Source organism: Garra rufa, chromosome 5 (assembly GCF_049309525.1).
Source record: "Garra rufa chromosome 5, GarRuf1.0, whole genome shotgun sequence".
Taxonomy (NCBI): Eukaryota; Metazoa; Chordata; class Actinopteri; order Cypriniformes; family Cyprinidae; genus Garra; species Garra rufa.
Window position 1 is genome coordinate 11,657,010 of NC_133365.1, and position 13,156 is coordinate 11,670,165.

Consider the following 13,156-nt stretch of genomic DNA (forward strand, 5'->3'; position numbering starts at 1 on the left):
TACAATTTGAATATACTTAACGGTGTAGTTTTCTTGAGAAATAAAGTCATATTGTACATGTGTTATTAAAATTCCTTCAGAGTTAACATGAACACTTCAATAAATTATTTTTTTCTGAATGACCGTGTCTCTATCTTTGTCAGCTTTCATGAGATTTTACTGTAGATTTTAGCAGAAAATAAATGGCAAATTCAGTCACTATGCATTACCAGTTCTTCACATGTATCATTCAAAATCCTTCATAGTTAACATGAAAATTTCTATTCATACTTCTTCAGAATACTCAAGACTCTGTGTCAGTTTTCATGACATTTTACTATAGAATTTAGCAGAAAATTAATTGCAAATTCTGTCACTATGCATTATAATGCATTAACGTTTGCATCTATATCTCATATTTTCTAAAAGCTAAGGGAGCAAAGTGTTTTTAAAATCAGTCAAATTATCTAGTTAATACAAAACTCTCATCAACATAAATTCATATAACATAATAAATGTTAATATTAAATAACCACAGTTAGTCTTTAGATAAGACCAGTAAATTTACAATACTTTATCATCAACCAGGTAAAACCTCCTGATCATGTTTTCTTCTGGATTATTTTGCTATAACAAATGTGTTTTGCAAACATATATTCAGCAACCAAAAGATCAAAAGTAATTGTTAAAAAGTGAAGGATCAAGAACACAACTAAAGCAAACATTGATCACATGAATCTAAATCTCTGTTCTCAATCATAATTTAGTCAATCTGGTCAGTAGTGAATGAAGCTGGTGCTGCTGTGTGTGGAGCTGTTTAATCCTCCTCTGCTGAGATCTTCAGAGATTTATTGTGTTTTATTTCAGTTGATTTCATCTGAGGCTGTGACTAAGTCTGTTATAGCTGTGTTTCTGTTTGTCTCTTCTTTTTTTCTGTTTCTCTTTGCTTCATTAATTTTGCTTAACATTCTCTTTAAGTTCATCTCTGCTTCAGTGTTCAGTTAACACTGTGTTGTGGGACCAAATACACTCTGAGCATTGTTGATAGATTTTATTAAAAAATAGATTTTTTTTTTTTTTTTTTTTTTTTTTTTTTGTATTGCATACAAAATGCAAATGCAATACAAAAATTAACTGAGACTGTCCAGCATTTTCCTGACGGGAATCATCCATCACGCATTGGAGTGACGTCAACTTCTACGCTTCGATCGATTGGCTAGAGAAGGAGTGTAAAGGAGGCTGTCAATCACATCTGGTGAACCAATGGTGATGTTTGAGCCCGCCCTCATTTACATGAAACCAGGAGTGCAACATTTAGAAAACCAAGCGCAGATTGTTGAACCGAGAGCGAGTGAGCAAAGAGCGTAAACGTACGAAAACTAAAAATGTGAGCAGAAAACACGATTTTAAGAGTGAATCGAATAACTGTTAATTCACGTTTCAGATTTGTGCGTGCAAGTGTATAAAAATTTATCTTGTGCTTATTATTTTTCAGTTTGTGTCCACGTATTTTATTCTTCTGAATGTCTTTGCATTTAATTTTCATTTGCGTGCGATATATTTTTACATGCGTTTTCAAATCTTTGATTCACGCTTGTTATTTTTAGATCTGTGAGCGCAATACTTTTGAAGGAAATTTGACCCCATACATGACCAGCATTTGTGGTTAAAACGTATATAATGTTTGTTTGTTTTTAAAGAAAAAGACCAATCGTTTCGAAAGATAAGTCCCTTATTCCTCGCCTGGGATCATGTAGAGCCTTTTTGAAGCTGCATTGAAACTGCAATTTTGAAGTTCAAACTGTTGTGAACCATTGAAGTCCACTATATGGAGGAAACCTTAATTTCTTTACAACTGAAGAAAAGACATGAACATCTTGGATGACAAGGGGGTGAGTAAATTATCAGGACATTTTTATTCTGGAAGTCAACTAATCCTCGAAGACCCCATCTGAATGATTCACAGAAGTGTTTGTGATTTACAAGAAGAACCGGTTCACAGGAGTCTTTCGTTACGGAACCGGACTGGTTGAACTGTAGATTCATCGGTTGATCGCGATGATTACTGCAGAAAACATTGGGCTTGTCCAAATACCCACACTTGCAGTCTTTGCACTTGACCACTTGACTATTACGCATTTCCTAAGTGGAAGTGAAGACCAAAAATGTCTGTAGAACTTTTCATTACCTGATAAGACAATTTCAATTCCAGTGTTTACAGAGCTTTTTCTTGATTTTCAATACTTGCATTTTAAAATACACTTGTACAGCAAATGCTAAATGTTCAGAGTTGTGTTGTGGTAAAAATAGAAACAGCTATTGCCAGTAGCTCACATAGTGTAACCATTTTACGTCAAAATAATGGTGCCCTCCATAGTCTAAAATATGTACTGTATAAAACGATGTAGATTTTTAAAATAACGTAAATCTTTCATGGGGTTTCTACTACATATTTCAATAAGAGACATCATTTGAGTTATATTAAGCAAGTCTTAATACCTAGGGTTCCCTTTAAGACCTGGGACAGTCTTGACAGTCTTACCTTTTGTTGAGTGCACACGCTTTCAAGTGGCCAAGATGGCAAGTGTGGGTATTTGGACAAGCTCTTCAAAGTAGTTTAGTACGGTGCTGTTTACTAGATGCACGTGTGGGAACTTGAAGGAACTTGATGCAAATTTTGGTTCTGTTTTCATTCAAAACCTAGTCACTTCAAACATTTGCACGTTTGAGATGTTAAACAGGATAAATGAATGAGATCAATGAAACAGGACAAATGTTTCTGAGATTTAGAGTTGCATTTTACTTTTATTTTGGAGTCTTATTGCAAAACATGCGGCATAGATTACTAATATGGAAAGTATTACACAAAGAATTTGGGTTTCATGTAGATGTCATGATAATTCATATTTAAATGTGGAAATTATTGTACACAGCTTTTTCTGGTTTGGTGGTAGATTTGACAGATCTTGAGCAGTGCCAATCATTCCGAAGAAGATGAGCATTTACCTTGAGCCTGAAGCTACTTCATGATTTAGTCACTAGTTTTATATGTTTTAATCATCCATTCAGACAGATTTGGAAAAGCAACCTTATTTTACCGTCCTCCCTCCTGGCAGGATCATAATATTCCAACAAAACAGATGGAAAAATCCCTTCATTTATTGCTGAAGGGAAAGGTGTCTCCACCAGGTTATGAATAAATCAAATGAATAAATAGCATAAATCATTATGGACTGCACCTGAGTCTGCACTGGCTAGGCGTTTACACTTGAAGCCTGTTTTCATTATGAAAGACATCCGGTCGAGGGCAGCAGTCTGGCACACATTCTTTACATAACTCTGAGGGGTTTGTGGGGAAATGTCCCAAAGACAGTAGCATCATTCACAGCACTCTATAGCCTTCTATAATATTCAGAGACTTGGACATACAATCCACCATATTTTTTTGCTGTTGCTATTGCTGTTCTGACCATATTTATCTAGAAAATACACAAGAATGCATATGAACTATGACCATCTAATACATACAAATGCCAAAAACCTAGTTGCTGCAAAGTGCTTAATTTATTTTACACAAGACTGAGTTCAAAAGAGATGAGAAAAAGTAACAGTAAAATACACTACTGCTGGTATATGGTTGAAATCAATGCTTTTCTACTCAACAACTTTGCACTACAGAGACATGCATTAAAGGACAGCACAACTACATGCTAATATAAATAACAGCAGACTTTTGGGCACAGTTTAGTGCAAGTAAAAGGAATAACTAGAAGGTTTTCTTCTACTGCCCTCTAGTGGGCAAAACCACAACTGCACAGTCCTAACGGTACAGCCACACAAAATCACTGCAACATGTCCTGAGAAATCACGCCTAGACTCTCATTACTGAACAATCAGGAACAAGTGTTAAACTAGTAATCAAAAAGCGTTTCAAATGAAATTAAAACTTGAAAGTATCAGAAGAACAGAAACCTTCTGTATGCCATGCGTGACTTTCTTTTCTAGTCACTTACTTTCAATTCAATTTTGTAATTCCACAGACTGAGCTAAGATATTAAAATTGTACAGAGGCACAGTCATGTGCGTGCGCAAGGCCCTTTGTGTTTACAAATCAACCACCGCTTTCCAGAGAAAAGCCACAATGGGCATGACTGACGAATCACAGAGCCAGACATGGTGGAATGTAATTTGTGGGGCTTCAAACTGGTATGTTCCACAAACCAGACAGTATTACCTGAATATCCGGATTGCACAGAGCTAATCCTTAGGCCCATCTGTGACCACAGAAATCTAGGGGCTCCATGAGGCTCAGTGTTATTGTCATGGCCCAGAGTTTATGCACAGAGGGTGAATGATTTGGACATTCATTTTTTCCTGTGAATCAAGTGCATTTGGGAATTCTTTATTACATGTGAAGTTCTCACTATATTCTGTTCATAACTTTAGGCTGACTTCAAAAAGTATGATATCTGAGCAATATCATCTTCCTCATCTTTCATCTTCATCTCAAGATCTGTTTAACAATTGTACACAGAAAAATAATATAAAATGCTAGTTACAGTGAAAACTGTAAATGGTTGAACACCACATTTTATGTAATTTTACTGCAAAATACTGTGACATTTATGTTTTTGGAAGTACAACTATGAATTACCAAATAATTATGGTGAAAAACAGGAACAAGGACATTTCTAGAAGTCCCTGCATGATCACATATGATTATATGTTATTTAAATAATTTGGTTTCTTCTTACACAATGCATAAAGAGCCAGGGGTGAAAGCTTTTTGAATTTGAAGATCAGGGTAAATTTAACTTATTTGGTCTTTCTGGAAAAAATGTAAGTATCTTCTGTAGCTTCTTAAAGGCAGTACTAAATGAAAAAAAAAAAAAAAAAAACGTTATTTAGGCAAAAAAAAAAAAAGGAACACTTTCATTCTGTTCACCCTCCAGCTCTTAATGCATCATGTTTCCTTCTGAAGCATCAGTGAGCGTTTAAACCTTCTGTAATAGTGGCATATGAGTCCCTCAGTTGTCCTCTGTGTGAAAAGGTGGATCTCAAAATCCTATAGTCATTGTTGGAAAGGCTAAATACACAAATACACAAAATGCTGAAAAAACAAATAATTTGTGGGACCTGAAGGATTTTTCTGAATAACAGAAGACTCATAAACAACTATCACTAAACAACAACAACAAAAAAACAGCTGTGGATCATTCAGGTAACAACACAGTATTAAGAATCAATTAACTTTTGAACAGGGTCATTTTTATAAATTCAGCTATTATTTTCTCTTGTGGACTATATGTAAATATATTTTATGTGAAATATCTTTCTCAGGTCAGTGCTAAATAAAAAACAACATGCATTTTGTATGATCCCTCTTATTTTGCTAAAATAATTAAAAATTTGCAGATTCTGCAATGTGTATGTAAACTTTTGACTAACTAGATGTTGGTTAGTTAAAGTCTGTAAAGGCAATTCAGTTAACCGTTTCTAACACATTATAAATGTTAGAAAAGCATTGCTAAAAACATGTTTCAAAGACTGTGAATTATGCAGGACTGAATTAGAAGTTAAACAGTTTCTCGCCACTTCTGTGTTCAGTTCTGTGCTTTTGTACTTAGATTTTTTTGTCTTGTTTCTAGCCAAAATATCTAAAAAATCTTAAATCAAGAATTTCTAAATGAGTAAAAATTATTGTCTTGAGTCCAAAATAAGTGCGTTTTTGCTTGTAACAAGCAAAATTATCTGCCAGTTGGGTAAGACATTTTTTTCTGTGGTGTGACAAACTCAGAACACATATTTAATATTGCTTTACAAGGACTTTAATGTTTATTGCATTATTGTAGTGTTGTGTGTTACCCTGATAGTGTTTTGTCTTTGTCTGATCTTGTGCACCATCTACTGGTCAAGTTTTGTGGCGGACAACCTCGATGAACTTTGATTCATCATGTGGCTTACTATTCTGCCACCAATGTTATTGTTTATCAGTACATAAAAAGCAGATTTTGGTTTAAGAAAATTGGTATATTAACATTATATCAGAAGACACCTCATAATCCATCAAACTGTTTTTAAGGCAACCACAGCTGCCAGTTTTGATGGCATTTGTTTCATCCACTAAATCTAGTCTGACTAAATACTTGATCTTGGCATTTTAAATGGCTCTAATGGATGTTTTATTCACACTCTCACAATTTTAGAGGTCCTCTGGACATAATTAAGAAACAAGCGAGAACAAAACATTTGATCTGATGATTACAAGCTATTTTCAATCAAGGAACATTCTGACTGTGTGTTTTAACTAGACCACAGTGCCTGATTTGAGAGGCTCATATCCATTACTGTGGGAACATGGCACCAATCTCTTTGCTAAAAACGAAAGAGCCAATGCTTTCTTTTGCTCATGAGAAAAGTGCAAGCTCAGACATAGCTAATGCCAGGGAAAAGATGGCAGTCTTTCTCTCATTCATCCAAGCGGCAAGTTAACCAACCACAAAGAGCTGGCCAGCCAATTCAGGACTCTGAGAATCAATTCAAAGCAAACAGAGACTAAAAGGCTTTGATCGTTCTACTGACAGCAACTAGGCAGACCTATAAATTGAAATGTGTAATGTTTCATTGTGGTTTTGATAGGACACATGGAGAGTCTAATAGAGTTAATCACTTTGACACAGTGTATGTCTGTAAAAACAGTTGCGGAGAGGAAAAAGTACAGAGGTTTATAATTCACTCTGTGCTGTCCTTTATTCCTTCACACCTCAGTTTTAGACTCCTAGATACTTGCGGCTTCTGAATTCCCAAAACCTCTGGAAAAATCCTTTAAATTAATTTATACAGCTAAGGTTTAAATGGATCAGCTGATTCTAACTTTCAAGATGAACAGCTATTTTCTCTGTTGCACTGAATCCAAATAAAGTGTATCGTTCGTAACCTTGTTTTCTTCAATGCTCTCTCTTTGACCACGTGGAGAACACTTTGCATGGGCCGGTTGGAGCAGTGCCACTGAGCTATTTTCCATGCTCCCCACAGACAGATGCTGGGCCAGGCTGTTAAAGGAAAAAAAAAAATACAGCGGGACCAAAATTACAAGAAGACACATTAAACCGACAAGGCTTTTTGTGGTGAGCTGCATTTGGGCCCAGAAATTGTGCACTGAAATCATTAACATGAAAAGCACTTGATGAAAAATAAAGTTTCCATCATGTGTCTCTTTTTTGTGTTTGAAAGCTCTGGTCTATTGCTTTTTTGAACCGTGTCCAACCCTTGTGTCTCCACTCACACCAGACCTTCAACTGCAACGGTTCTCAGTGTTTGCACTCTTTCAGATTCAGGCCTTATACCTGAGAGAGGAAGCAAGAGCAATGCAGTAATGAGCAAACATAACCCTGAGGCAGACTCATAAAACTCACTTAAACTGATATTTAACTAAAGGTTTGTGAGAGGAAGGAAACAACTAATGCATGGCTAGACTTCTAGAAAAATAGTCTGTGGTGTCTTCAGTAAAGATTGGATAGCAGTCTTAAGCAGATTTAACTAGCATGAATTTCTAGGCTGGTTGATTTTTAAATAAACAAATAAACCTGCAATTCTGACTTTTTTTTTCTCAGAATTGCAGGTTTATGTCTCACAAAACAGGCTTCCATATGAGGTTGAATAAATGATGACAGAATTTTTGTATGAACCTTTTAAGGTAAACTAACAAAGATTTTGTTAGTTTAAATATATAAACTCGGATTTACGAGTTATAAAATCAGATTTTTTTTTCTCAATTGCGAGTTTACATCTCACAATTCTGACTTTTTTTTCCTCAGAATTGCATGATAGAGACTCATGATTCAGACTTTTTTCTTAGAATTGAGATATAAACCTGCAATTGCAAGTTATAAAGTCAGAATTGCGAGACAGAAACTTGCAATTTTGAGAAATAAAGACAGAATTGCAAGACATAAACTCACATTTGAGAGTTATAAAATCAGAATTGCGAGATATAACGTCAGAATTGCAGGATATACACTTCTGACTAAAATTCTGACTTTTTTTTTCCAAATTGTCAGTTTACATCTCACAATTCTGACCTTTTTTTCAGAATTGCGTGATAGAAACTCACGATTTAGACTTTTTTCTTTGAATTGTGAATATAAACTTGCAATTGTAAGTTATAAATTCAGAATTGCGAGATATAAAGTCAGAACTGCAGGATATAAACTTGCAATTCTGACTTTTTTTAATTAAAATTGTGTTTATAACTCACAATTATTACTTTTTTTTCAGAATTGTGTGATAGAAACTCACAATTGCAAGTTACAAAGTGCAATTCCTAGGGGAAAAAAGTTTATATCTCACAATTCTCACCAAATAATTCGCAATTTTGTGTTATAAAGTCAGAATTGTGAGACATAAATTCCAAATTCTCCAAATTTCAAATTCAGCTTACATTGTTCTTTCCTGCTCTTCCTCAGTGATTAGCAGTAAACTTATCCTGATCTCAAATCATCCCAGACAGATATATTAGCATAACAAAAGCTACAAATAAGAACCACAAGCATTTGTTTTGCAGGTCTTACAAAGGGTAAGCAGCTTATACCAACAGGAAACAGACTGAGCTCTCATATCAGAATAACAAGAAGAAATACAGCCGTTGCTTCCCTCCCAGGGATCTCTTGACATCAACAGCTTTTCTTTAGCTTGAGAAAATGATATGTCTGTGAAGACAACTTCAGTTCTTGGTCAAAACCACGTGCCACTCCCAGGAACCTCCTCCCTGTCTGTATCCTGCCGTCCATCCATACGGGAATCAGTTGTCCCAAAGCAGATTCTGTGTGAACACTGCAAAACTTCCTATCATTTATCAGCCACACAATAGAACTCCTAATTATAGAGCTCAAGTTACAGAGAAGGATTCAACTCTTACAGACCACAACATTCACAGGACATTCAAATGAAGTAGTCTTCATCTTGGGTATTTATAGGACTGTGTAGGATATGAGACACAGTGACTTCTTTAGTATAGAAATCTGAAGAATATGCTATTTGCACTTGAGGCTTTAATCGACACGTAGTAGCCGAACGGATAAATATGTGCACTATATTAGTTAAACCGGTTAAAATTCATTTTTTTTAAATCCCTAAAATGTGGTCATATAGATTCAAAAGGATAGTCCACACAAAATTGTTGCTCCAGATCTGTATGACTTTCTTCTGTGAATACGAAAGAAGATTTTTAGAAAAATAGTTTCTTTCCACAAAAGAAAGAAAGCCATACAGGTTTGCAATGGCATTAGGGTAAATAATGCCAAAATCATGTGAATTATCCTTAAAAAAAAAAATCTGGACTGCACCATACAGTCGTTTGCGTGCACATTTATATCTGTCTGGTCAATGATCCCAGTGGCTGATTTTTAGGATAACCAAAGCTGTACAAGATTCAATCAGGGCTGTACGGAAAACATAATTTAGCCGTAATGCTATTACGTTCTCATTCTGAATCAAAAAGGTTTGCAAACTGAATTAGAAATCTGGAAACAACAACATTAGCAGCTAAAACACTTCTTTTTAGAGAGCCAGAGTGTATTTGAAAAATGGTGCAAAAACACTCCAACATGTTTTTTACTTACTGGTGACATGAAGCACAGAAGTACAAGTAATGTGACACATTTTCCAAGGTTCTGTTTGCCAAGAAAGGAAAAGGCAAAAAAAAAAGCATGGCAGTGCAGCATGCTGAACTTCAGAGTGCAGGTCCATCCTTTGTTTTGGTTATACTCAGACATTTGGCGGTCTCAGTGAAAGCTGAGCGTGTCAGCCAGTCCAGATGGAGGCCAAACACGGACAGACACGAGACTGTCCACACCACAGACACATGCAGCCGTCTGTCAGAGCTGTCAACATGAGGAAACAAACAAGGAAAGACCCGCTGGCCCCGATCCAAGTACCATGCTCTGGGGCAACAAAAAAGCCAAACTCGGGACACATGCTGACATGCTGTACATGGACACGGGAACACTAACACACAGGAGACTCTGTTCTTGCTGACCAGCAGTGAATCACCCTCATACCTAAACAAGAAACTGCCACCCAGTCAGATGCGAAGCGGTTCATAAAACTATACATTCATTAATGTGAAATCCCACTGATTGAACTTGTATAATGTAGATATATTTTCACAAATTTTAACTCATTTCACTCACTTTTCTAAACTTTCTAGAATGAAAAATAAGTCTGATATTCAAAGCCTGCCATGTTTGCCTAGTCATTTGGAAAATTTTAATGGCTTAAACCAGAAATTTCCAAACTTTTTTTTGTAAGCTGAACCAGTCTGACCTAACATATTCTCTTGAAGTGTGACCCGAAGTACCACCTAAGATTTTAATACTTAATATTTCAATAATTCTATCTAAAGAGTTCCCCTGCACCTGAGTCGACACAATGGCGATCGGAGTTGGACTGTTTCAGCTCGGTGAGGGCGGGTCTAAGGTAAGGCACTCATGTCAATCAACTATCGTGGGAGCGGCCTGATGCTAATGAGCTCTTTGTCGTGGGGTGACGAGCAAACTGTTATTAGGAAAGGCAATTTGCAAAGATTCATAAAAAACCCTTACACTCATTTCTTCTGTAGGTGAAGCTGGACCACAAATGATTCGTGCAAACATAGGCGCATTTGATTGATCGCCAGGTGCATTCCTTTCAAAAACGAAAGTAACATTAATCCTCTGCGTCTTCAGCGGTTAAGATGCCTGGAGTAAATGACAACTGCTATGTTCATTATTACATCCAACAACAAAACACCTCAATCTGAGATATTCTTGTCTATTCCTGCACCAGCTCATTTAGAGCAGGTCTAAGGTAAGACGACCATGGCAATCAGGCTCACACACACTTACTTCCACTCACTATTCGCTTATTTAGTCTGACGTCACGCGTCACCGCTTCTATGTCCAAACGCACTATCAGATGCCGTGAGAAAACAACAAATGGTGCTAATATACGCTTACAATGTGATATAATGCTACCAAAAGAAATTATAATCCTCCCCTTTAACTCCATACTGAAGTCCCAGATCATTAGACAATGAAAATATACATATAAATAAATAAATATATAAATTATTTGTGTTTGGGACGCTGTGAGCACAGAGACTGTAGTATAATAAACGGTGCTCATAAACGGCTGTTAAGACAGTACTCTCAAGGGAAATAAGTTGAGGCTTGGACCTGGAAACGGCGTTCGTTGGACACGCATTACGTTATCACTTAAAAAGCGGATTACGAATCTACATCAGTGTTTCCCACACATAGACGAATCTGTGGCGGTGCGCCACAGATTAAATTCCGACCGCCACAGATTCAACACCGACCAAAAAAAATTAAATAAATAAAATCAATACCGACCGTCACATATTGCGTTTCGTTAGTCTTTTGTATGCTATTTAAAACACGCAGCGATGCATGCAGCGTTCAACTGCATTTCCTTTCCATACTCTCTCTTCATCTCTCTGTCACTCACACGTCTCTCGCTCAAACACACACACAGCCCCTCCCCTCCATGCACACCACATCTGTCTGGATCATCTGTGGAGAGAAGACGGCTGGCGAAAGGTTGGTATCTCGTGAACACTTTTAACACACAATCACAGATTAAAAAGTGCTATAAAATATTTTATATTCTGAATACAATAGTTTCAGTGTGTTGATGTTACTGTAAGTCCCGACCCTTAGCAAACGCGATTGCGCCTTCTTTAGAAAGTTAACTAGTCGCAAGTTTGCAGTAAAATGTAGGCTAGCCTAGTTGGGTTGTCGAGGTCAAAACACTATATGTAGCAGCTGTGAATCAAATAAACCTATTTTAAATTATGTCGTTTCTTTACTCTTACACTGAATGTTTGCTGCTTCAATCCAGATGAGTATTGAAAAGTATTTTCTGCGACTGAAAAAGGCACGTGATGAGGACCATCCTGAACCGGAGGTATCAGTCTGAAACAGAGCTTAGTCCGACCAGTGTAATTAGTTATGCTATTGTTTACAATATTTTCAGGCTTCAACTAGTGCTGCTCAAGCAGAAAGACAAGGTCAGGGAGAGAAAGAAATAGATTTGTTAAATACCAATAATATGTCGCAAAAGAAGGTGCCCTAACAAAAGTTACAGACTGTGCAGCAAGTAGGCTGTTGTATATGGTGTTAAATTAATGTAATAAAGTTCTGTTTAACTAATTATTAACAGTTTTTTAATTATTAACCTTTAGGAATTAGGAAATCCCTTTAGAGGATCCAATCGTATCCCTATCCAATCGTTCTTTTCATCTGCAAATCCCCTGGTGGTTGTGTACACACACTGCCAACACACATTTATGATCAAACAACATGTAAAAGTCAATTTTGCATCCGATGACCCCTTTAAAAGACAGAATATGCCATATAGCTCAAGCTATTATAAGGTGACTAAACAAATTCAGATCTTACCTGGCTCCGGTGACATCAACCCCAACCATTAGCTGTCCGTTCAGTGACAGAAGCTCATCTCGCAGTTTGATATCTCCACAACGGGCTGCTGGGCTGTTCTTTTTCACTTCAGTCACCCAAATGCACCCGACGTCCAAGACGGGGCCTTTATCACCCTTTCTCCGCCTCCTCCTGACCCCTTTCTTCTTCCCCTCGGGGTCTCCAAAAATTGGAATATTTCCAAAGCTGAGCCCGAACTCTGGTCCATCTTCCTCAGACTTGTTCAGGTAGACCGCCCTCACCTCAGCATCGATTTCCTCTCTGAATTGGCTACTAGTGTACAAAGGACTCTCAATTTCAATAAAGTTTAGCTGGATGTATTCCACAAGCTTGCGGATGGCAGCCTGGCAAGCACTGCCTGTGCTCTTCCGAGGCTCATTGCCCTCATCTCCGTCTCTTTCTCGTGCCCAGAGCCAGCTCTCCAGCAGAGGCAGATGGCTCAGGGCATTTTCTTGGGTGATAGGCATCTTAGCTGCTGGGCCTGCCTGGGCCGCCCCTGCATGTTGAGTCAAGGCTCTCCAGTGGTGGCTGTAATCGGACGCATTAAAATGGCTTTACATTCCTCTCGAAATGACACGGTGACCTCACAGACTTCAGATCCAGTGCGCTGCCGTCCACCGATGATACACTTAGACCACAGAGGTCCATGATGTCATCCGCAGAAACAAAAGGAAGGCGCA

General features: G+C 37.3%; 1 protein-coding gene across 1 annotated transcript in view; it reads right to left on the reverse strand.

Moving 5' to 3' along the window:
• The window catches only part of pdzd2 (PDZ domain containing 2), an 87,446-nt gene extending 74,503 nt beyond the window's left edge, over positions 1-12,943 (reverse strand). Inside the window, exon 1 of the mRNA XM_073839523.1 lies at positions 12,438-12,943. Within this exon, the coding sequence (XP_073695624.1) occupies positions 12,438-12,943 (506 nt within the window). The remainder of the gene's footprint in view (positions 1-12,437) is intronic.
• Between the last annotated feature and the right edge of the window lie 213 nt (positions 12,944-13,156).